Source organism: Drosophila sulfurigaster, chromosome 2R (genome assembly GCF_023558435.1).
Source record: "Drosophila sulfurigaster albostrigata strain 15112-1811.04 chromosome 2R, ASM2355843v2, whole genome shotgun sequence".
Taxonomy (NCBI): domain Eukaryota; kingdom Metazoa; phylum Arthropoda; class Insecta; order Diptera; family Drosophilidae; genus Drosophila; species Drosophila sulfurigaster.
In genome coordinates, this window is record NC_084882.1 from 6358674 (window position 1) to 6381312 (window position 22639).

The 22639-nt window shown below is 38.2% G+C and overlaps 5 protein-coding genes and 2 non-coding genes across 9 annotated transcripts; 3 read left to right on the top strand and 4 right to left on the bottom strand.

Annotated features, from left to right (window-relative positions):
- The first annotated feature begins 4026 nt into the window (after positions 1 to 4026).
- On the top strand, positions 4027 to 4854 carry LOC133836400 (baculoviral IAP repeat-containing protein 5). Its single transcript, XM_062266872.1, has 3 exons — positions 4027 to 4268; positions 4325 to 4504; positions 4565 to 4854. Exons 1-3 carry the CDS (start codon positions 4140 to 4142, stop codon positions 4694 to 4696), a joined length of 441 nt encoding a protein of 146 aa, XP_062122856.1. The 5' UTR covers positions 4027 to 4139; the 3' UTR covers positions 4697 to 4854.
- A 16-nt stretch (positions 4855 to 4870) lies between these two features.
- On the bottom strand, positions 4871 to 8436 carry LOC133836399 (transcription termination factor 2-like). Of its 2 annotated transcripts, none has more exons than XM_062266871.1 (5): positions 8237 to 8436; positions 7272 to 8164; positions 6717 to 7032; positions 5801 to 6657; positions 4871 to 5737 (listed from the first exon to the last, which is right to left on the bottom strand). In XM_062266871.1, exons 1-5 carry the CDS (start codon positions 8298 to 8300, stop codon positions 5033 to 5035), a joined length of 2835 nt encoding a protein of 944 aa, XP_062122855.1. In that variant the 5' UTR covers positions 8301 to 8436; the 3' UTR covers positions 4871 to 5032. The 2 variants fall into 2 exon arrangements, with proteins under 2 accessions (XP_062122855.1, XP_062122853.1); XM_062266869.1 differs by having other exon boundaries at positions 5801 to 6662; positions 6716 to 7032.
- A 1021-nt stretch (positions 8437 to 9457) lies between these two features.
- Positions 9458 to 13485, top strand: LOC133836651 (transcription termination factor 2). The gene is made up of 5 exons (XM_062267242.1): positions 9458 to 9608; positions 9663 to 10375; positions 10435 to 11745; positions 11807 to 11959; positions 12060 to 13485. Exons 1-5 carry the CDS (start codon positions 9593 to 9595, stop codon positions 12720 to 12722), a joined length of 2856 nt encoding a protein of 951 aa, XP_062123226.1. The 5' UTR covers positions 9458 to 9592; the 3' UTR covers positions 12723 to 13485.
- LOC133837049 (transketolase-like protein 2) lies at positions 13274 to 17873 on the bottom strand. Its single transcript, XM_062267702.1, has 3 exons — positions 17149 to 17873; positions 13651 to 15249; positions 13274 to 13584 (listed from the first exon to the last, which is right to left on the bottom strand). The coding sequence occupies exons 1-3, from the start codon at positions 17250 to 17252 to the stop codon at positions 13407 to 13409; spliced, it is 1881 nt and encodes a 626-aa protein (XP_062123686.1). The 5' UTR covers positions 17253 to 17873; the 3' UTR covers positions 13274 to 13406.
- On the top strand, positions 17747 to 17839 carry Trnay-gua (transfer RNA tyrosine (anticodon GUA)). The gene is made up of 2 exons: positions 17747 to 17783; positions 17804 to 17839. It is a non-coding gene; the product is annotated as a tRNA-Tyr (tRNA).
- Positions 17874 to 18161: 288 nt separating the features above from the next.
- Positions 18162 to 18254, bottom strand: Trnay-gua (transfer RNA tyrosine (anticodon GUA)). The gene is made up of 2 exons: positions 18218 to 18254; positions 18162 to 18197 (listed from the first exon to the last, which is right to left on the bottom strand). It is a non-coding gene; the product is annotated as a tRNA-Tyr (tRNA).
- A 205-nt stretch (positions 18255 to 18459) lies between these two features.
- Positions 18460 to 22607, bottom strand: LOC133837050 (peroxisomal N(1)-acetyl-spermine/spermidine oxidase). Of its 2 annotated transcripts, none has more exons than XM_062267703.1 (5): positions 21959 to 22607; positions 20336 to 20741; positions 19492 to 20272; positions 19308 to 19428; positions 18460 to 19239 (listed from the first exon to the last, which is right to left on the bottom strand). In XM_062267703.1, exons 1-5 carry the CDS (start codon positions 22259 to 22261, stop codon positions 19057 to 19059), a joined length of 1794 nt encoding a protein of 597 aa, XP_062123687.1. In that variant the 5' UTR covers positions 22262 to 22607; the 3' UTR covers positions 18460 to 19056. The 2 variants fall into 2 exon arrangements, with proteins under 2 accessions (XP_062123687.1, XP_062123688.1); XM_062267704.1 differs by having other exon boundaries at positions 21943 to 22182.
- Between the last annotated feature and the right edge of the window lie 32 nt (positions 22608 to 22639).

The following is a 22639-nucleotide window of genomic DNA, read 5'->3' on the forward strand; positions in this document are numbered from 1 at the left end:
TAAATTTTTATCTGCACAAATGTCTGTGCTGATGTTGCCCCATTGTGACTTAATAATTTCCTACTCACGTTCCAGCGGTGCATTGAACTGCGTTTCACAAGATGCCCAAGAGGAAGGCGAGCATTGTGGGAGTGGCAAATGTAATATTTATACATTATGGAGATAATTATGTTTGCATCTAGTTAAATATTGCAGCCTACGAAACAACTGCTGAAACGAAGGGGCGATAGGGGGAAAAGGGGTGCGGAGCAATGCAAGTGACATACATATCGTTATATGGCTATATCGTATTCTAGCTGCATGTCAAGGCAAAAATATTCCAATTAGTTACAGTTGGTTGGCAATGCACAGGGCTCTTAGCCAACTTTTTGCAAACGCAAAGTTGACACAAAACATAAACAGATGAAAAGCAAACAAATGGTTACATTTGCATATTTATTTAAAAATCAAAAATATATCTCTTTTATTTTATTTCACTCAAAAACTAAATTAAATAATACTTTAAATTAACTAAAGATGCTCAAATATGGTTCAGATTTTAAGTTTTTCTTTATTGTCTTTTATATTCAATGAATTTTAAATCAAAAGACATTAAGGCCATGAAGACCTTATGAAGCAGACTATGATCATGAAATAGGAGAACAGCCTAAAACATTAAATCCAACAGTACATTCTAAAAAAAGTTCTAAAATCAAGATGTTGGTCTGAAAAGTGTGTCAAGAACATGCAAATCTTAATATTAGAAAACACAATATGTTTTCAAGAAAATTTAATGGAAGACCAAATTTTTTATACATATCCTATAATTTCAAGACGCAAAATCTTATTTTAAGATAAAAAGGATGTTTCATTATATTTTATTGCCTTTTTAATTTTTTTTATTTTACCATTTTTTAAATATTTCATTGGGGCATTTAGATGGATATTAATCATTCTACTTACAAAATAAGTAGTCTTAGTCTTCAATGAAGAACTAACTGAGCTATAAGCGAAAATACTCAAACCTAGATAAAAACTTTTTGAAAATTTGGAATTTATAGATTAATGTTCTTATGTTAGTTTTCAAAATTTTCTTAAAGTGGTCTTATATTAAGAGCACAAATTGTAAGACGAATGTTCTCGATTTTAGAAATTGGTCTTTTTTCAGTTTACATAATCAAGTGCAAATACATACATATGTGGAAAACTTTATAGTATAATTATACATATTTAATTATTTTATTCCGGATGTCATTCCCATTTAACTTGTGTCGTGAAGCCTGCATTAGTTTCATAAATTAATGGCTTAACAATTACTAGCATAACTCATTGTTCGCATTTTCAGTTTTGGTCTAGGTTCGTTGTCGTTCTCGGTCTTGTTCCCATTTTCGTTGTTATTTTAAGTTTTCAGTTAACGCACAACGTGTTGCACTTGATGTGCTCCGGCTTTGCCCCGTTTCGGCCTTTTCTCAGTTTTCCACTCCAAATTGCAAACGTAAATCTTGCCAAGATTGGCTGGCTAACAACTACAATAAAAAAAATATTGCAGAAAATGAGTACCGCATCTTATTTTACCCTATATCTAAGTACTTTTAACAGCTAAATATTAATTATATTAGAGAAATGCTCTACATCAAATCATTATGTCTAATAAGTTAAGCAAGTATAATAATAAAATACTCTTTACATTTTTCGTAAATGTATTAGAATAACCTACGGAGCAAATTTCAAGCGAAGAAAGGAAACCACAAAAAAGAACCAACCGTCGACTTAAGTAATTCATTTCAAACTTTTATGAAAGTGAAAAAAAAGTGCGCCAAATTGTGTGCCACACACAGGCCAACTCACACACACATACATATATATATATATATGCACATATATAAGTATATTTTTATTTATTTATGACTGCGTCCGGAGCAGAAACAACTTTCTCACGGCTTCACGCGTACAAATTTCATTCGCATTTGTCGGACTTGAACCTCTCTTTACTCAAAAAGGAAGCTCATTCCAATTACTGGCCTATCCTATCAAAAAAGTCATGTGAAGGATAAAATCTCAAGAATTATTGGTTAAAATAGCGTAAGGACTAGTATAAAGATAAATTAACCACGATTGCTTGTTGAGATCTGAAAGTTATCAAATTCTTTAAATTTATGCTTAAAAAATTCAATAAATACATAATAGTTTTGTTTTTTGTTTTAATTAAAGTGTCTTTTATTGCTTGAAAATTGAAAATTAAAATCGAAAATATAAGTTATTTTGTAATTTATTTTATACAAAATTGTAAAGTAAAATATTTATACCTAAATTTTAATAATTACTTAAAAAAAAATAAGATCTAAATCATATGAATAATTCATACATTTTATATGTGTGTTTAAAGAATTAACACCTTATTTTCAACTTGAATTAAAAGCCTGCCTCCAGAAATTCTTGTAAAGTCTCCTATGATGCTGTAAATTTCGTAGAATTTTAAAGTGTCCATCAGATTGAAACTGGGAAGTAATAATTGAAGGATGTTCAACTGTTTAGCCAATGTCAATTGAATGGGCAAATAAGCCACAAATACGCCAATGCATATACGGCGAGAAGGAAGGTGCTCTTAAAGGACAAACAGCCCGGATGAAATACTTTATCGCCGCTGCTGCTTTGGAAACTGTATAAAATGCTTTATTTGCAGGGGGCAAACAAAATGAACTGTAACAATATTGATACAGCTGACATGCAGAGTTCAAGCACAAAAGGATTGTTGTAAACTCTGCATACTTCCACTTCCTCTCCCAAGACCTATACCTACTCCCTGGTCTAGACGTTTTCAATTGTCCATTGCGGATTTGCGTGCTCCGTTGTCTGATGTTCGGAGTACGACAACAACAAAACAGGTTCATTAACATTGCCCACACAAGTTGGTTTTGAATTAGTTATCCACGTGATTAAAAAAACAGAAGAGAATAAATACCGGACCGATCGAATTTGCTGGCAAGTAAAAACAAAATCCAATTTACTTGCTTTCACGTACATTTTATCCAAATCAAACCCATAAAAGATTAAATGACTTGTGTTGTAAAAAATACCATAAATTGAACGATTATCGTTGAAATCCAATGAAATTGAAATCAGACAGACAAGCGTGGACCAACACAAAAATGAGAATGTAACCAATAAGGGAGTTTTTTCCTTTTTTGGAAATAAGTTTATTGTCTTCAAGTTAAAGGTCACCACCGATGTGTAAAAAGCAAACTGTACTTGTATAAAGAATACTTTCAAGGGTTTATTAAGTAATGATAGTCCAAAAAATTTAAATATTTTTTTTTAATAAACTACATTTAATAATGCGCTTACTCAAAATTTGGAGTTTGGCGCAGCGAGATTGGTCAAAGTTAACAAGTTGCGCTAAGTTGTCCAGTTAATTGCGAGTGGCAATTTAAATATAATTTTTTATTATTAAATCTGAAATGCAAATATGAATAAAAAAGTGCGCCAATTTTTTTTAATCTTAAAAAGCATGACCCAATTATAAATTAGCTTTTGCATCCATGGAATCTGACGATAAAAGATAATTATAAATATTACTCACCATTTTATTATACATCTAAATAAAATTTCAGCAATTGACACGACTACTAGATTTTTTTAAAAACCAACTGTACTATTTGTTACATTTTCGGATAACAATATTTCAAAATTCAATTCAAAATTTAACGTTAAAATTATTAAAAATTTTAAGCTATCGATATTTATAAAACTCAAGTACCAATCCAATTATAGTAATGTTTGCAACACTTGAGTCGCTCAACCTGCAATATGTATTGATAAATGCTCAAATGTTATTAACATGTTTTTTTTTATTATATTCACATTAACTCTATATTTAAAAATCTAATTTAAAAAATGTTATTTTTAAGAAATAATATTTTAAACGCATTGAACAAAAATATTAAGTTTCAATAATCAAATACATTTATTTATATATAATCTTAAAATATCGATATATCGATGCTTTCATCGATATACTTCCACCTCCAGGCAAAATCGACGCTCGATACTTAGGTATGGCATTTTGTAATAACGAAATCGACGCGCTTCACTTAAGTAAGCGCCGTATTTGTTGAGTAGAATATATTTTGTAAATTTCGTTAATAAAATCGGATTGCACAATGCATACAACTTCAACGCACGATCCAAGGCTTGATGCATTTAGCAAACTTAACCTATTGGAGAAAAGTCGCGTCGACAGTTTTAAGGACTGGCCTTTTCCATCAAACTCAACATGCAGCATTGCCAAGGCAAGTAAAATCTGAATGTAATTTCAATGTTATGACAATATGACTATTGTGTGTAGATGGCTGAGGCGGGATTCTACTGGACAGGCACGAAACGGGAAAACGACACAGCCACATGTTTTGTATGCGGCAAAACACTTGACGGCTGGGAGTCCGACGACGATCCTTGGAAGGAGCATCTGAAGCATGCGCCACAATGCGAGTTTGTAAAATTGAGCTGCCCGGAGAAAGATATGACTGTAAGTGCCGTTATGCTATAATTCAGTTAACATAGCTACATAACATATATTTACTTGTAGGTGGATCAATTTCTTAAAATATTTGGAACCGTCGTCAAAAATAACATAGAAAAGAACATAAAGAATTTTAAAATAAAATTCTTGAAAGATAGCGAAGCCAAACTGAACGAGTTCATAAGCAAACAACCCTAAATACTGTATCGTTTAAAGTCCCTTTACTTAAATTTCTTTCGAAATATACTTTTTATTTGTATGAGGAATATTCCTAATTATTACCATATAATTCCAGAAGGTTTTCATTGCAATAAAAACGATTAAATATAAAATAAAAAATAAATAAAATAAAATAAGTATTAAACTCACATACACTAGAAATATTTAATTTATTAACTAACAATAACAATAAAAATTTCTTTAAATTAAAACGGATGGAGATTCGAAATTACATGTCAGTTGTGCAAAAACAGTGCAAATGCAGATCCTAAAATTATACAATACAAACAATGAGCTACTGAGTAATAAAGGTCTCTATAAGCCAAACAGTCCTTTCAAATCATCTATGGTAAGTTTAGAGCTAACCTTCCCCGTTAACACGTTATCGGCAAGTTCCAATTTGCGATCCTGCAAAGCCTTTATACGCTGCTCAACAGTATCTACACACACAATCTTATATATAATCACATCCTTTTGCTGTCCAACTCGATAAATACGATCCTGGGCCTGAGCCTCGAGCTGGGGGTTCCAATGCAGATCTAGTAGTATTAAGTGATTGGCACCAATTAAATTGAGTCCCACACCGCCAGCAGTGAGGGACAACAATAAAATCTGCTTGGAACTGCGTCGATCGTTGAATTCGTCAACTATACTCTGACGATCCTTGACTGGAATAGAACCGTTCAGTGACAACGTGATTATCTTCTCCTTTTGCAATATATCCCTCATGATATCGAGAACGGATGTCCACTGGGAGACAACGATAGCCTTATCCTTTGACTTCAGCACCGACTTCTTTAGTATTTCCATAACCTTAAGCATTTTCGAAGACGGCCGTTTCAAGTTAAAAACTGGATTACTGCGCTTCAATACATTTTGGGAAGCTTTTGCAATTCGGGCCTCAGCCCCACCTCGTCCTGAATTACCGTTGATGCTTAACTTATTGAGCTGGGCCAATAGATCTACTTCTGCGGAAGCAAAGCCATCGCTGCTTCCGTAATCTGTGCCATCCTCAAGCATCTGTAATAAAAAGTGACAAATTAAATAAAATATGAATATAAAAAAATGGAGCAATAAAATTACAGAATCTATCAGTCCAGGATGACAACAAATTTGTCGGAGGCGCAACAGAAGAACTAATATCTCATGGGATTTTACTTCTTTACTCTGCCCAGCCATGCTAGCAAATTTCTCATGCATCTTGTAATAAGCACCATTCGGATCCTTAATCTGTTTATATGTCGGCTTGCGTGAATCTGCAATAAAGTTCGCATCGGAATCCTTCTCAGCACGCTGAAAAAGAAACTGTGCAAACAAGGACCGCGAATATGTCATAACTCTTTGATAGACATTCATTTCGTCGGTATCCAGACTCATCTCAATCAATCGAACCTCCTTTTTTGGCAAATTATTCAATTTGCCATCCAATTGTAGTTGAGCCTTGGTGCGACGCAGCATCAATGATTTCATTAGCAGATTCAATCGTTCCTCACCACCGCTGTTCTTGCTCTCGATCCATGTCTTCCAAGTCGCAAGATCATTGAATGGCGAACAGCGCAGAAACTTTAAAAGCGCATAAACATCAAGCCCTTTATTTTGTATGGGAGTACCAGTTAGCGCCCAACGATACTTGGCTCGCAATGCACTGACTGCAAGCGAAGATTGCGCCTTATAATTGCGCACGACATGCGCCTCATCCAGTATAATGCGTCGCCACTTAACAGCGAAGAGTGCGCCCTTATCCTTGTCATCTCTGGCTACAAGATTGTAGGTGGTAACGACCATATCGTAGGTAGCCAATTGTTTGGCACTCGATTCACGATTAATACCATGATGAACGTATACATTTAGCCGCGGACTTGACATTTTGGAGCCAACCTCACCTTCCCACTGACGCAATAGACTGGCCGGGCAAACGACCAGTGTGCCGCCAGGATGATCTGTCCCAAAGAAGTAATAAATTATAAAAGAGCCAAGAGTATTTCTTTTGGATACCTACTTTCCTTGCGGCTCTTTGATTTCCAGCTGCCCTTGTTTTTCCGACCTACATCCATGTCATCATCTTCATCGCTGCTGACACCAGCTTTGGCGCCGCTACAACGAGTCTTGCATGCGATCACAAGGGATATCATAGTCAATGTTTTGCCAAGACCCATATCATCGGCTAGAATGCCGCCTCGTGGACGTTGTTGTTCACGCCAAAACATCCAGGCGAGTGCGTGTTTCTGATGATTCATTAGCTTCACCTTCAGACCAGGCGGGTCATCGGCCAACACATTCTCGCGAGGACAATCCTTTAAGGATCCATGAAGTTGCTGCAAAACAAAACACAACATTAGCCTAGTCTAATTAATATTGCAAAAATCATACACTTTATTAACTACTCTTTCAGTGTATCGATTGTGCGATCTCTAATCATCGCTTGGTCAGAACAACGCCCGCACAGTAACGCGTGCCCAGGCGCTATTAATTGACCAGCGTTTCAGATATCCGTTCTAAAGAAACTCATCATATATAAAAAACATAGTGGAAACTGTAATTAACTACACATTACCTTGAGCGAATCAAGCGTAAGTGCCTTCTGCGCATTAAAGGTGGCCAATCCCTGGCTGCCCGTGTGCACAGGCTGGATACGATTAACTCCATCCGACAGATGATTCCAATCAGGCGTATCCCCCGGAGATCTCTTGGGTGCTGGACTTATTTTTACTTGCGGCACCTTTTTGACATTTAATTCCTTAACATACTGCGACTTGATGGCAATGTCACGGTTCAATCCTTCAATGCGATTTCTAATCTGAATTCCCTTATCGGGTAGCTTGTGGGATACTTGATCATACAACTTGTGAGCCTCGTTTAACTGAGAGCGCAACTCAACCAGCTTCCGAGATTCCTTCTCATAGAATTCTGGAGTTACGTGTACATTGTTGGATGGCGCCTTCTGCATGGCAGCTTTAATGGTCGGCTGCACTAGTTTGGTAAATTTAATTTGTGGAGCTCGTAAGTTGTTGCGTGGTGAATTGTCGCGCGTTTTGGAACCACGAGGAGAAGCCACGAGGTAACTCCCATCGTTGTCGGTGCCGCTGGATATTTCAATTGGTTTCTCTTCTTTGTTGCTCAATATGAGCACATCACTGCCCGATGAATCATTTCGTGGCGATCTGGGCTGCTGCTCGTCTAGGTACAATGTCGAGTGCAGAGACTCCTCGATGCTACTCGCAAATTGTGTCGTGTAACGCGGGAAGCCAGCTCCATCATCGGTGGCCAACCGATAACGCTCCAAGGCAGCTTCGCCGGCTTCGCTTTGGGATTCATCGCTGTCACTGTAATCAATTTCACTGGAATCGTCGCCCATGTCCTGAGGTCGCACTCCCGTTATACTCAGCCGTGTACGTGGAGAGAGTCCACTTTGATAAAGTTCATCCTCTTCTTCACTGTCGAAGCGGCCTATTCAATAACCACGATAAAAAACCATTGTAGTCACTGTTGTTGTTAAAGTTAATGCTGTTGCTTGCTCACCTCTTGCCTTGGCAACCGCGTTTCCTTCATCTTCTGTGGTACAGTCTTCACTATCAGTAGACATTTGTTATTGACACACAAAAATAATTATTTCTACAAAAATGTATTTAAATTTAAAAAAAAGAAGACAATCCCGCAGCTGTTCATTTATTTTAAAAATGTCTGCTTGCTTGCTAGCGTTGCCACCTTCGTTACAGAGTGATATAATCATCGATAAATCGAGAAAAGTGAACTATGCCCCGTTTCCACAGCAACTCAGTTTTTTCACATTTCATCAAGCCACGATTTGACGTTTCCGCCAATATAAAGAAATTGACAGCTGTAAATTTTTTAGTGTGGTCGCTCTGATGCAAAACATCTACGCAGACTGTAAACACACGATTAAAATAATTAAAAAATTTGATACGATTTCATTTTAATATTTTAGTATAATAACATTTTAAACCATCAAAAGTCAAGACGCAAATAGTTATTACTTCTGTCAGTAAGCTAGAACGGAATAAAAAAATGTAAATCGAATTTTTAAATAATTCTAAAAAGATGGCCATATTTTGGTAGATTTAACGAAAAAATTCTATATTGAAGGAAATCAGTTGGTTATTCTACTTTCCAATTTTGGTACCTTAAAATTATTTCAAAAGGCTTTGCAATTATAAAAAAAACCAAAATCAAAAAAAATTTAAGGCACTATATAGACCCAAGAGAAAATGTTTAAAGAAAATCGCAAGACGATTAATTTGGCCTTTTTGTATATAAATATGATGGTTGCTGATTATGGTATAAAACGGAAAAAAGTAGAGGCATTTGATGAATAATAAATAAAATGTATATATACTTATATATTATGAATTCCCTGAGTGACGCATTACTTAGTAAGCTTCTAATTTTTGGTTGATTTGTTGTTATTGCTTTTGATATTCTTCTTCCTGCCTGAGTTTGTCTACTTTTTCATCCCTAAACAGCTGTTGACGTGATGCAGTTTTGGTGTAAGCACTTGCATCATAGAACTGCATTATTGAATCAGATGCACTTGATCTAAATAGAGAATTATTATAGCCTATTTCCACTGCCACTCAGTTTTTTTACATTTCGAACCGACTTATGGGTTTTTACATGGGGCGAACGTAACATTTGACCGAGGTTTTTTGGTGCAGTGGAAATAGGCTAATAGGCGCACATTTGACAACAAAAATAACTGCTATTGATTTAAAATGTGGCGCTTTATTTAAACATTCTCCGAAAATACCCAGTATATTTTGTGACCATAAATGGGTCATTTTCAAAAGGAAATACCCGCGCTATGCCAATGTTGTGAAATTGAATTGCGTTCTTTGTTTATAAAAAAAATATCTTGTGATGTCCCAAATAAATGGTAACTATTATGAATTTCCGACATGTGGGCATTACTCAATAAAATAAATTACAGAGAGTTGTGTTGAAGTCGGAAATAGCCCTATTTATACAGGAAACATAACATATGAAGATAAAGACAATCGTTGCCCTTTGAAGATGGTGAACTCTGGTTGTACGAGTGATGAATTAGTTATGGATGTTCCCAGCACTCCAGCAAACATTGATGACAGTATTAATTCCGAATGTCAAATTTTGGCGCCTAACAATGAAAAGCTAATACACATTAATCTTGGCTCCGATGTTGAAGATGCTGATGAAACTCCACACGGACTTGGCAATTTGGAACGAGTGGAGGATGAGCATGAGGCTGGTCTGGTCGCCAATTACGCAAGTGACGAGAATGCCATATTTGTCAGTGCTGACATTTATGAGCGAGAGAAAGCCAACTTTGATGAGCTTGTTCAAAACACGCTTAAAGCTGAGAAGCGGAAGGTTCAGCTGGAATCCCAAGATAAGTATGCGTCTGATCTGGACGCGGCAGAAAAGGATGTACTCCAGCTAAATGCTCGACTTGCATTGATGTCCCAATACATCGATAATTTGCGAGTGGAAAGTGAACAAGGCAATAAAGATAAACCAGGTCCTAGTTCCGAGGCTGGAGCTGAAGCAGATGAGAAGCCTAGTTGGTCACATATATATGCTGGAGTCAATCGACATCGACACATCGCAGGTGGCAGCGTGGCCGAGTTTTATCAACATAAAACCAATATTATCTCTGGTCTGAAGGTGAAGTTAATCTATGTTATGATTTTCCATAAAGTATTATAAGTCAATCTCGATTGCAGACGCTCTATGAACCCGACGGGCCTCCGCCCAGTGCATCCGAGTTTACCATACAACCAAAGGCGCTGCTTGTGCCGCTGCTGCCACATCAGACCACGGGCCTTAAGTGGTTGTTGTGGCGCGAAGCTCAGAAAGTCAGTGGTGGCATATTGGCTGACGACATGGGGTTGGGTAAAACACTAAGCATAATAGCGCTGATCGTGGCAGCCAACGAAAATAAGCGACTGGTTATGCCTAAAGTCAAAACCGACTTTGATTATAAGAAATCGTTTGAACATCAACTACAGCTGTTCAATAAACTTAAAACACCTTGGAAACGCATTAATATTCTCGAGAGCGATAGCGAAGATGAACCAGATGTATTACCACCCAAGCGCCCATTTCTGCCATACGAAGAAGCTGATGATGAGCGTCTTCTGTTGCCTAACGACGAGTGCTCTTACAATGCCGGCACCCTTATTGTCTGTCCCATGAGCGTGATGTCGCAGTGGGCTGCCGAGGCAACCACCAAGGTGAAGCACAAGGAACTTAACGTGCACACGTATCATGGACCAGATCGTCGTGCCATTAGTGTCTCAGACTTGCGCAGTATGGATCTGGTCATCACATCTTACAACACTCTTGTCTCTGAATGGAAGCGTTTTGGCAGCGACTCGCGGCTGTTCAGCTCACGTTGGGAACGTTTGGTGCTTGATGAGGCGCACATCATACGAAACACGAAGACTGTCTGTTTTGGGACCGTCACCAACATTAAGGCCCAGCATCATTGGGCGTTAACTGGAACCCCCATACAGAATTGCGCCTTGGATTGCTTTGCTCTCCTTAAGTTCCTGAGTGTGCCAAATTTTAAAGATCTGACGCTATGGCGTCGCTATCTCAACCAAGGCATTGCCGGTCACTGCCGCATGAGCTATCTGATTAAACCCCTGATGTTGCGACGCACCAAGTTGCAACTGCAGTTGGCAGGGGAAATGCCCGCGCTGCCGCCGCTGCAGGTGAAACTAATCGATGTACAGTTGACACCGGCAGAAATGAACGTTTATCAAATACTCTCCGCAATATCTTTGAGGATATTTGCTCAGTTCTTGCGGCAACGCGAACAAAACAATCAAGATCTTCACTATTATTCTGTGCAGACCACACCCAACTTTATTGTCGATGAAGTCGATAGTAAATACAAGGCGATATATGAAAATTTCTTACGCTCCATTGGCTACGATCCAAGGGAACGTGTTCAAGGAATTTTCATTTTGGTTCTTTTTACTCCGATTACGGCAATTCTGCTGTCATCCGGGCCTCATGGTAAAGGTGAGGTATTTTTCTTCTCTTCATTGCGAATAATTTTCATCAAACAGTTTTTTTTTCTCGCCCTAGATGCTCTGCAATGAGTTTAATATATCTGCAGATGAGGATGACCAGGACGAGTTGGAAAGTGAGTATCTGAATATCAACGGCCAGGGCACAATTGAGAAGAGCACTTTTAGCGCCATCAAGAGTGAGAAAAATCCAGTTAAAGAAGAAGATGATGTAAGTCGACCTTCGACATCATCTCAGGATACAAAATTGAATAAGAAAGAGAGAAAAAGTAATATCAGAACATCATCACCCACCATAGGAGAAAATGTAATTAAAAAAAGAAGAGTGCCAAAGTGGTATTAAATATGAGGAAGACACACTTCATACATCTATGACAATGGCCACGGCAATGAAACTATTGAATCCAAGCAATCCGATATTTGAATTTAAACGCGACTCTTCTAAACTGCGAATGGTATTTGAGATACTGCAAAAGCTGCTCCAAGAGACAAACGATAAAATCATTGTTGTCTCCCAATGGACCAGTTACCTAGCTGTTATTAAAAACCGATTGGATGAGATGGGTCATGAGACACTCGACTTCAATGGCAAAATGGATGCAAGTGAGCGAGGCGAGTCGCTAAGTGAATTCAACAATACGAGCAACAATAAGCGCATCTTGTTGCTCTCATTGACTGCTGGCGGCGTTGGACTCAACCTGAATGTGGCCAATCACTTGCTTATGGCTGACTTGCATTGGAATCCTCAGTTGGAGCGCCAGGCACAGGATCGTATCTATCGCTATGGACAGAAGAAGCCCTCGTTTATTTATCGCCTTATGTGCAAAGACACTGTGGAGCAACGTATTAAGGCTCTCCAGGATTACAAAATTGAAATTTCGAATGTGGTCTTAAATCCTGGTCAAGCATTGCATATCTCTGGTAGCAATGGTCTTTCATTGAAGGACCTGAAAAAGATTTTTGGTATGCAATAATTTGAAGTCGATCAAATCTGACACGTCATCATCAGCCCAAAGATTGCTTTTTCTAAGTTACTAATAGGAATTCTCACTCTTAAATATATTACTTGAATATAACACGGTGGCATTATAAAACTATATATGCCATGAACTAAACCAATTCTAAATAAGAAATCTTATACAATCTGCTTAATTCATAAAAATTTCAAATTTTTCAAAAATTTGAAGAACCCTCGATTTCTAGCGTAAGATCAAAGTAATTATTGCTAATTACAATATTAATAACTTTCGTAAAAGTTACCAATTTTTTCATATTTGTAAAACAAGCTAAAGCAAAAAACCCTCAAAAATAATACCACCTTATTAATGTAAGAAGAAAGATATTGAATTAATTTACATGTTTCTATGTAGTTAGAAATTTTCGTTTAAACTTAAATGTATTCTGGCTAACCAAAAAATTCATTGCAATGTTTGTTACTTAAATATATATTTGTTTTTCTGATTTCAATAAAGATTTTGTCTTTAAGCAACTATCAATCTAAATTGTAGAGTAAATAATACAAGCATTTGTATACCTGTATAGAAACTGAGTTTATTCGGAATTAACCAAGGGTTTGTTAATAATCAAATGAAGTGATTGGACAACGTGCAGATTTTATGTTTTATGTGTACGGCCAGAAGCTGAAAGCAATTTTATGTTCACTTCTTCAAGATGCTATTGACGGCACAGACAATGTTTCGAGCAGAGATGCCGAACATGTCAATGAGAACAGCGGGGGGTCCAGAGCGGGGAACAGTGGGCACATACAGATGCTTAACCACAAAATTGCGATGCTCAGCCAGAGCGCTGAGTACAGCCTCACCGAGTCCTCCTTGCCTAATGAAGAGAAAGAGAATCAGAATCATTTTGGACAAGGGTTTTAAGGAGATGTGCACAACTTACTGGTAATGATCTTCGACGACAACGATACGTCCGCCACACTGTTTGCCCTGCTCCACAATCAGGTCCACATCCAGCGGCTTCACAGTGAAAGGATCAATCACACGCGCCGTAATACACTCCTTCTCCAGCTGCTCAGCAGCAGTCAGACACTCATACAGAGTGATGCCAGCGCCAATGAGGAGCACCTCGTCGGATGGCTTCTGGCGGACAATCTTGCCCTTTCCCACGGTGAATGGCTCATCGTTGTTGTAGATGACAGCGGTATTGGGACGCGATGTGCGGATAAAGCAGACGCCCTTGGTGTTTGCCGCCAGTTCGACGGCGCGTTCGGTGCTCACGGCATCCGAGGGATAAAAGATTGTGCTGCCGGGAATGGTGCGGAACATGGCCACATCCTCGAGACCCATCTGCGAAGGTCCGTCCTCGCCAATGCTGCAACCACAATGGGAGCCCACAAAGTTCACATTCGTCTGCGAAATGGCACCCATGCGGATCTGGTCAAATGCTCGCGTAAAGAAGGTAGCAAATGTGGAAACGAAGGCCACCGTGCGACGACGACAGGCGGTGCCAATGGCTACGCCCACCAGATTCTGCTCAGCAATGAAGCATTCAATGTAACGCTCGGGGTAAGCGTTACGCAACTTATCCGAAAACGTTGAATTCTTTGTGTCGCCATCCAGGGCAATAACACGATCATTATTCGCCGCAATCTTGGCCAGCGCCGTGCCGTAGGCCAAGCGTGTAGCCACCGAGTCGCCCAGCTTGTAGTTGGGAGGAGTGCACAGTTTCACATTGGTGATGTCCACTTCGGGAGCCAGTGCAATTTTGCATATCTTTTTAGGCGACAATTTGACGTTAGGGTTGACAATCAGACCCTCCAGGTGTTTGACAACAGTAGACGCCTTATCGCCCAGAGGCTTGCCATGCCAGCTATCCTTATCCTCAATCTGAGGGAAATCCTTGCCCTTGAACGTCTTGGCAATGATGGCAGTGGGCTTATTCTTTGTGCTTTCGGCACAGTGGAGCGCCTTGCACAGCTCCTCGATATCATGACCATCGACGACGAGTGCATTAAAGCCAAAGGCCTCCAGACGATCACGATACACGTCCATTTTGTGCTGCAGCGAGGTAGCCTCCGATTGTCCCAGACGATTCACATCAAAGATCACGCACAAGTTGTCCAATCCATAGTGACCGGCAAAGTGGAGCGACTCCCACACAGATCCCTCAGCGGATTCGCCATCACCCACTACAACATATGTGCGATAGTCAGCCTTATCGAAGTTCTTGCCAACATAAGCCATGCCAGCACCCACAGCAACACCTTGGCCCAGAGAACCGGTACCCACATCAATGAAATTCAGGCGCGGCGTGGGATGACCCTCGAGATCGCTGTCGATCTTGCGCAAATTCTTCAACTCGTCAATAGGGAATAGACCAGCCTCGGCCCAAGCAGCATACAGAATGGGTGCAGCGTGTCCTTTGGAGAGGATAAAACGATCGCTGGATGGATCACGGGGATGCTTCAGGTTCAAACGCATCTGCTGGAAGAACAGCACAGACATGATCTCTGCCAAGGAGCTGCATGATGTTGGATGGCTGCAAGACAAGAATTTAAGCGAAGTTGTAAAAATGTGTTTATTTAGGGATTAAAGACTGGCACATTGCCAGGCATCTGCAATGTGAAACACAATGCCCTTGAATAAATTTTCTGCAAACTTCACAGTGTTGCCGATTAAACTAATTTTAAATAATTTGCTTTTTGTTTCTAAGAAATCGTTTTTAATTAATTTAAATAATTCACGTATTTATAAAGTATGAATTAAACAAATTATTACAACTGTGTGTAATTCTTAAAAAATAATGATATACCTCGGAATTAATTTCTTCTTTCTAATTAATAATAGTTTTTAATAATTATATGCAAATATTAATATATAATGATCGTAATTTAAATACCTTAAAATTCGGAACCAATATAAGCATATAATGGAATAATAACAAATGGAATACACTTCTCAAATTTTAATCAACTCTTCAATATATATTTTAGGATTTAAATATATATTTATATGTTAAGTTTCAACATTTGTTTTTATAAAATCTTATAGAATGTTGAATAAATTCGTAGCTGTATTTTTTAGCTACACTTGTAACGTTTTAAAGTTGGCTTCAGTCATATCCAGGAAAGAAGGGGCTCGTCTTACAATACACATTTTTTATAGATATGTACATATATATGTATTTATACATATATACATATATATAGATACATATGTACATATATGTACATGTGTGTGTTTGGATTGTTTATACAAACTTATATGGTAAATATAAATACATACATACATATGTATGTATGTATGTATTTACTGCACATCATGCTTATCGTCTTCACGTTTGGTGTAGGTTTCCAATCGCAAGCAATTTGAGTTTGCGTTGGAAAAACAAATCATCGATTGTCTCTATATTTTTAATGGATTCCCGATCCATAGAATTTGAGACTTGTCTCCGCTTTGCCCTCTGTTCATTAAGAACTAATGAAGGTGAGTGCTACTTTTGATTTTTATCAACATTTTGTCATACAATAATCTCGTGAAAACACTCGAAAGAAGGTGACCAGCTCGATCACCTCTGTCTAACCAACCAACTGCTTGTAGGTTATCTGCTCTCCTCTCCCTCTCGCTCGCCCACAACAGAGGTCATATATAGAGCAGCGCTTATCAGCTGAACAGCCTAAAGTGTCTAAAACATTGTGCTTGACAGTGACGGGAAAGGGAGCGATACTCCATTTGGATATACCGTAGATAAAATATTTTATTTGTATTTAACTACTTTACTTATCTCTCATTTATTTTAATTGCAGCGGTGTCATAAAAGTCATAAAAACGTCAGAGTTGTACGAAACACATCAACACAGGCCATTAGTATTAATGTAATTTGAATGCACGTTGTCAATAGCTTAATAAATTAAATGTGCGGTGCAAATCGCTTAATTTTGTTTTCTCCAGTGTAGCATAATGTTGCTAAAGCACAACATATCGGGGCTCCGCGTTGCCAACTAACAGCGAAATTTCAACGAGCTTCGTTTAAAGCGCCGCTGTGGCTGCCATCAATATGCGTGTGTTTGTGTTGAGAAATGAATTGTTTCGCCGTTAAGAACAAAAAAAGCATAACAGCACTTGTGAAGGTTACGGAAGGTTAATTTCAAATTAACAAGCGAAATTATTGCACGTAGCTATCAATAAAAATTATAAAGTTTTACATGTACATACATATACATATGTATACATAAACATAATTGTGAATGTGTTGAACTTAGTGCAAATGCACAACAAAACGTGTTTCAACGAACGGCGTTGCAATGGATTAAACACGTGGCATCGGAGCCTCAAGCCGGGGGTCACCTCTGCTTTGGTGAACGATTAACGCACGATCGCGCAACAAGTGCAAGGTGCACAAGTTTTCCATGCCATAGTTAAAGTGATTGTTACTTACCCAGACTTCGAGGCTTCCGTGGCGTTAATGGAATGAATACGCAATTTATGCGCAACATCTTTCAAATCCTGCACGGTTTTGGCTTCTGGCTTGTGATACGACATATTGAGTACAATTCGTGTTGGTTTTACTGATGATTGTTTTAATAGATTGTTCTTGTTTTTTATCCAAAGGCTGATACTTCGATTTCGGCAAAACACTGACAATAAAGTAGCCGTAGTTGCAACCTAAGTTTCCTTGGTATTGAATTTCTTTTTGGTCTCGACAAAAATGAACCGCTGTAGCCGGCTAATGGAACCAAACTGCCGTCACCGTCGATTTTAAGTTGTAGAGGAGCAATTTTGTCTGCCTTTCGCAACGTTGCTGTCGCATTCACTTACACACAAAATCGCTTTTAAAGTTTAAGCGTAAGCTAAATTTATATTATTGACTTAACGCTAAAAAGAGACCGACGTATGAATGTGAAGTTAGCAGAGCTTTTAAGTCAAATTTTTCTCTTTTCGATAAGATTCAAGCTTTTTATAGCAACTGAATTGGATGATAAGACCAAAATGTGCAGTTCGACTTCAACTTGAGTTCTGGCTTCGCGGCTTCTACGCCTTCGATAGCTCAGTTGGTAGAGCGATGGACTGTAGTTCGGCAATTGCAAATAGACATCCACAGGTCGCTGGTTCGACTCCGGCTCGAAGGATTTTTTTAATTTTGTCTTATAATTTATGAATAAATGTTCTGAATATTAATAATATGTGTAAGACAACAATTTTGTTTTTATTTTCTATTATAAATTAATTGTGAATTTCAATGAAAAAAATATACGACTATTCCAAAAAAACTACTAATAATTAAGATAAATGGATTTTGACGAATACTATTCTACTGAAAAATGTATATTACATAAACAAATATGGAAAAATTTAAGTTTAACATGTTTTTAAATATTGACAAGAAACACGTTCTTAATAGATTACGGATATATATATATTATTTAAACGAAAAAAAATGTTTTAAAAAAATCCTTCGAGCCGGAGTCGAACCAGCGACCTGTGGATGTCTATTTGCAATTGCCGAACTACAGTCCATCGCTCTACCAACTGAGCTATCGAAGGCACATGGGCGGCAGTGGATACGTAGAGTTCTCAAAGGGGGTCAATTTAATGTAGCTAAATAATGAAGATCTATAAATAAACTATACAACTTTGCAGTAAAAATGGAAAAATTGCAGTTTAGCGTGTCCATTTATTCTCATTATGCGCACAAGTTTAAGAAATAAAAATTTGTTTTATAAATTAAAAATAAATATCTATGTAGATCTATTTTGAATGCTATATATAATATCATTTTTTGTTTGATTTGTTTACTTGTCTTAAAGATTTAACTAATGCATAATGTAGTTAGCAAAATAGTTAACATTAACAATACGTAGTTACATTTAAATTTACACTTTGTTGCATTTTTGGTTATCGTACCATTTTTTTTTTGTTTGGATAACCTCCAACAAGAATCGTTTCATCCTGTAACTTCAACCAATTTATATTTTCGACTACAATTTATATGAATTTATAAAAATAGGTGTACATATTTCTTAGTAAACTATCTTCTTAACAAATTTATTTTGTGCACATCTTGGGTAATATTAAGTGTTACAGTGAAAGCCGTTGAGCACTGAAATTACTAATCTGCTCGATCTGCAATTTCCGACCAACAACGTGATTTAATAGAAGATACGTAAAAGCAACAACGACAGTATTATATTATCAAAACAAATGCACATCAAACAATTGATATTATCCATAACTAGCTAAAAACAAAGCGATAAATAATAATTAGTCCTTAAATAAAGTTAAAAGTGTGAAATAGACATAAATAAGTATATAATACATAAATAATAAATAGTCATGGTTTATCGGCTTAGTCCAGGGCGATACCCTGCATCCAGGCGCTTAAATCACTGCCATCAGATTCCATGATAATCTCATCTGGTTCGTCATTTGCCAGTAAATACTGTGCCGCTGTCCGTCCGCTCAAATAAGCGCCATGTACAGTGGAGTAAAAACTGGAATGCGTATGTTCGCCGGCAAATACGATTGCTGGCTGAAAAAAAACATTCGAACTGGAAATGAAATTTCATGAAATAGATTCGAATAAGGTGCGCAGTCTACCTTCATGGCCTGTGGTGTGGCGTAAAGAGGTTGCGCTAGATTCTCGATGTCCTCCTGTGTGGCACCCACAGGTATCGAGGTATAGGCGCCTCCCGTATAAGTTTGACTTTTCCAACTGGTGCTAAAAGGAATAGTCGATAACATTAGTAGTATTTTGTAGCCAAGAAGATGGAGGTCAGCTTACCACACACATAATTTAGGCTTAGGCACATAAGGATCTTGTAGGAAATCACGCAAGAGTTCCGTGCACTTCTCGCCTACTTGTTCATGGGGCAATGTCTCCATATACTCTGCCTCGCGACCAGAGACCCAGCCAAGGAGCAGTGTGTCATTGATCTTGGCAAATGAGTAAATCTTCTTGAACCAGTTCTTGCTGAGGTACGCCTCTGTGGCTCGTTCTTCTTCGCTGGCTGCCTCTTGCTTTTCATCGTCCCACAGGAGCATCACTTCCGAGATGTCGGCGCTAAGAAATGGACGCTCGTACACAAGAATAATTTTGTCCACAGTGCCAAACATGAGATTCTCAATAGATTCCTGTTTGTAATGTGGCAGTTCCGGATCAAAGAGCGTCTTGTGCGTGTGCTTTAGCACACCCAGGGGTATGGTGCATATCACATGACCAGCATGGAAAATCTGCCCGTTCTCGCAATCGACCCGAACAGCACCTTCGGGCGCATAATCACAATTGCTGCTGCTGGCGTTTGACTCGACAGAGGCACCACGTTGGGTTGCACTTGTTGGTACCTCTGTCACTGTCTTCTCGGAATCGTCGGAGTCCTCGTTCTCCGAGTGTTCATCAACGGTCTCCAAGCCGGTAAATGTTTTTTTTCGCTTCCAGTGTATCTTCTTCACCGGACACTTGGTCAATATAGATCCCTTAGGCATCTGTGCGCTTAGTGGTCGCAATATTGAGCTATAGCCCGCTGGCAGAACAATATTACCACCTTGGAGTTCTGTGTAGCTTCCTGTATGCATCGACGAATAGTTTATAAGCAGTTTAAGTATCTTAATTTTGTGGAGAAACTCACCTAGTTCAAGAAGATCGACCTCATTCATATTGTGACAGCCGGTGATGCAAGTTTCGCGTTTGAGCAGGCAATTGAATATTAACTGCTTCAGACGCTTCTCCTTCGGATCCTGCACAGAGCTCAAGTAGATCTCAATTTCGTAATTTATGTGTTCCCCAACGCTGTTGATGTCAGGAGGCGGGCTGTACTGGCAGAGGAAATACTCATCACAACGGCGTAGGAAACAGACGTACGCCTCGTAGATTTCCTGCAGTATGCTGAAAGGAACCTGATGACCATCCTCTGTGGTGGCCACCACCTTGTGCGGCTTTGGTATGTTTACAACGCTGACTAGACCGTGTTGCACAGCTATTTCGAAGATTGGATTACCCAGCACGCCGTGTATCCAATTGGCGCCAAGCTCCACCTGCAATCGAGCAAATATAACTGATTGATTAGTTTTTAACCGACATAATTAACCTTTGCGATATAATAAAGCGATGCCTTCGTATATCCTAAAAATGTATCTCATTCTGGTTACTGAATCGTGTCAATCAAATCAGTTAGGCAAATTCAACATATTGATCACATTTTGAACGAAATGATAAATAAACCTTTGCGATAAACAAGCTGGTCAATTCATTTTACTTAAAATACAAAATGCATCCGTCTAAGAATAAAGCAAATATACAATTAATATTAGCATTTATATATAATGGTAGTATACATCTAAATATATACTATAACAACAATTTTATCTCTCGACAATTTTGTTTGTTAACTGATTTCTATAATTAACATAGGGTAACTCTCAATAATGAGTTTGGTAATTTTTGTTGTGCTCATTAATATAATTCTAACACATATAAAATGGCTTCCATAAATAAATCCAATAAATTTTTAGCGATTTATGAAGTGTAAAATATTCTTAAGATTTCCATCATTAAAATATAATATAATATTGAAAAGTTAATGTAAAAATAGTTTTTCTTATCTCTTCTGTCAAAGTTTACAAGAAAAACGTAAATACAATTTTTTTTTAAATAAATAGATAAGATTCTTCGCTTCTTTTCGTTAAAGTTAACTGACCTATATCTAAGAGAAGTTATTTACTATACGAAAGTAGCCGGTTCTAACAGTGTTTCCCTGACTACGTGATCGTTTACCCGTTAACCCGTTATCAATAATCAGCTGATTGCGTGTTAAAATACACCTTGCGACGTCACAAATGTAACACACAATCGTATCTTATCTACAAAGTGAGTTTGAGTTGTATAACAAATGGTAAAGTGAGAAATTCCATGCTATAATGTTGCACGACTAAGCGGTAAGCATGTTATTTCCAAAACAATTCGCAATATACATATACTTCGTTCAGGTTATAGGAATGCAAATTAATGCCGATCTTACTGAATTTAAAAAAATATTTCATTAATGTTACAATTTAGAACTGTATAAAATAAATAATGTCGTTGTGACACCTAAAAGCAACGTGTGGAAAAATCTATAATTTTCATAAGTGCCGCAAAAATGTTGCTCAACAATTAGGAACGTCCAAAAATACTAACATTGTGACGTTCCCCTTTCCTTTTATCCCCCCTTTAAAATAATGCGTCGAGGCTGCTTACATAATGCGTGAGGTACCTTTTGATTATTGTCAAGCGGTATGGACACGATTCGTCCTCCCACCCGACCGCGCGCCTCCACAATGAGAAAATCATCGCAACCATTTTGCAACAGATGATTGGCAGCAGATAAACCTGCCATTCCAGCGCCGATTATTAAAACCTTAACATGTGTGCTGTTGTTATTGCTACTGCTGCTGTAGCCACCGCTGCTTGGAGCTGCCTCGTCTGTAACAACAACACGGTTCGCAGCAGCTGTAACCAAACCCTCCTCGGTAGGTGATGATGCGGGTGTTGTTGGCTCCGTTGACTTGTCGGCCATGTTTCCTTATTACATATGTATGTATATGCGAATTGATGCGATTTATGCGTTTGTTTTCTCTTGGTATTATGCACATGTATTTTGAGTCATTGCTCTTCGTTTGCACTTTTTAACATCGCAACGACCACGGAACTGTTTTGACGTTTAGTTGACAGCGCCATTGGTGGGCATGGTTCACAAGGGGGTGGTCAGTGGGGAGGGATATTGTAATCATGCGCCGGCACTGTAAAGAAATGCAAGCTCAAATTTTGAACATTCCACGTAAGTATAGGTTTGAATGCACATGATCAACTTGCTTTCTCTTTTTGCCCAGCTTTATTTTTTTAAATGATGGTATATTTGACAGGAAATAACAAAAGCAGCTGTTCGCAACAGTAT

What these genes read in the sequence shown, in the direction of transcription:
- LOC133836400 (XM_062266872.1), top strand. Translation starts at nt 4,140, where the DNA reads ATGCATACAACTTCAACGCACGATCCAAGGCTTGATGCATTTAGCAAA. An exon ending in CAACATGCAGCATTGCCAAG is followed by an intron (nt 4,269 to 4,324) that starts GCAAGTAAAATC and finishes TATTGTGTGTAG; the next exon opens with ATGGCTGAGGCGGGATTCTA. An exon ending in GCCCGGAGAAAGATATGACT is followed by an intron (nt 4,505 to 4,564) that starts GTAAGTGCCGTT and finishes ATTTACTTGTAG; the next exon opens with GTGGATCAATTTCTTAAAAT.
- LOC133836399 (XM_062266869.1), bottom strand. Translation starts at nt 8,300, where the DNA reads ATGTCTACTGATAGTGAAGACTGTACCACAGAAGATGAAGGAAACGCG. An exon ending in TCAAAGAGCCGCAAGGAAAG is followed by an intron (nt 6,663 to 6,715) that starts TAGGTATCCAAA and finishes TTACTTCTTTGG; the next exon opens with GACAGATCATCCTGGCGGCA. An exon ending in ATCCTGGACTGATAGATTCT is followed by an intron (nt 5,738 to 5,800) that starts GTAATTTTATTG and finishes TTTTTATTACAG; the next exon opens with ATGCTTGAGGATGGCACAGA.
- LOC133836651 (XM_062267242.1), top strand. An exon ending in ATATTATCTCTGGTCTGAAG is followed by an intron (nt 10,376 to 10,434) that starts GTGAAGTTAATC and finishes TCTCGATTGCAG; the next exon opens with ACGCTCTATGAACCCGACGG. An exon ending in CAGTTAAAGAAGAAGATGAT is followed by an intron (nt 11,960 to 12,059) that starts GTAAGTCGACCT and finishes GAGAAAATGTAA; the next exon opens with TTAAAAAAAGAAGAGTGCCA.
- LOC133837049 (XM_062267702.1), bottom strand. Translation starts at nt 17,252, where the DNA reads ATGTCGTATCACAAGCCAGAAGCCAAAACCGTGCAGGATTTGAAAGAT. An exon ending in ACGGAAGCCTCGAAGTCTGG is followed by an intron (nt 15,250 to 17,148) that starts GTAAGTAACAAT and finishes CTTGTCTTGCAG; the next exon opens with CCATCCAACATCATGCAGCT. An exon ending in GTCGTCGAAGATCATTACCA is followed by an intron (nt 13,585 to 13,650) that starts GTAAGTTGTGCA and finishes TCTCTTCATTAG; the next exon opens with GCAAGGAGGACTCGGTGAGG.
- LOC133837050 (XM_062267703.1), bottom strand. Translation starts at nt 22,261, where the DNA reads ATGGCCGACAAGTCAACGGAGCCAACAACACCCGCATCATCACCTACC. An exon ending in GGTCGATCTTCTTGAACTAG is followed by an intron (nt 20,273 to 20,335) that starts GTGAGTTTCTCC and finishes CGATGCATACAG; the next exon opens with GAAGCTACACAGAACTCCAA. An exon ending in CCACACCACAGGCCATGAAG is followed by an intron (nt 19,240 to 19,307) that starts GTAGACTGCGCA and finishes GTTTTTTTTCAG; the next exon opens with CCAGCAATCGTATTTGCCGG.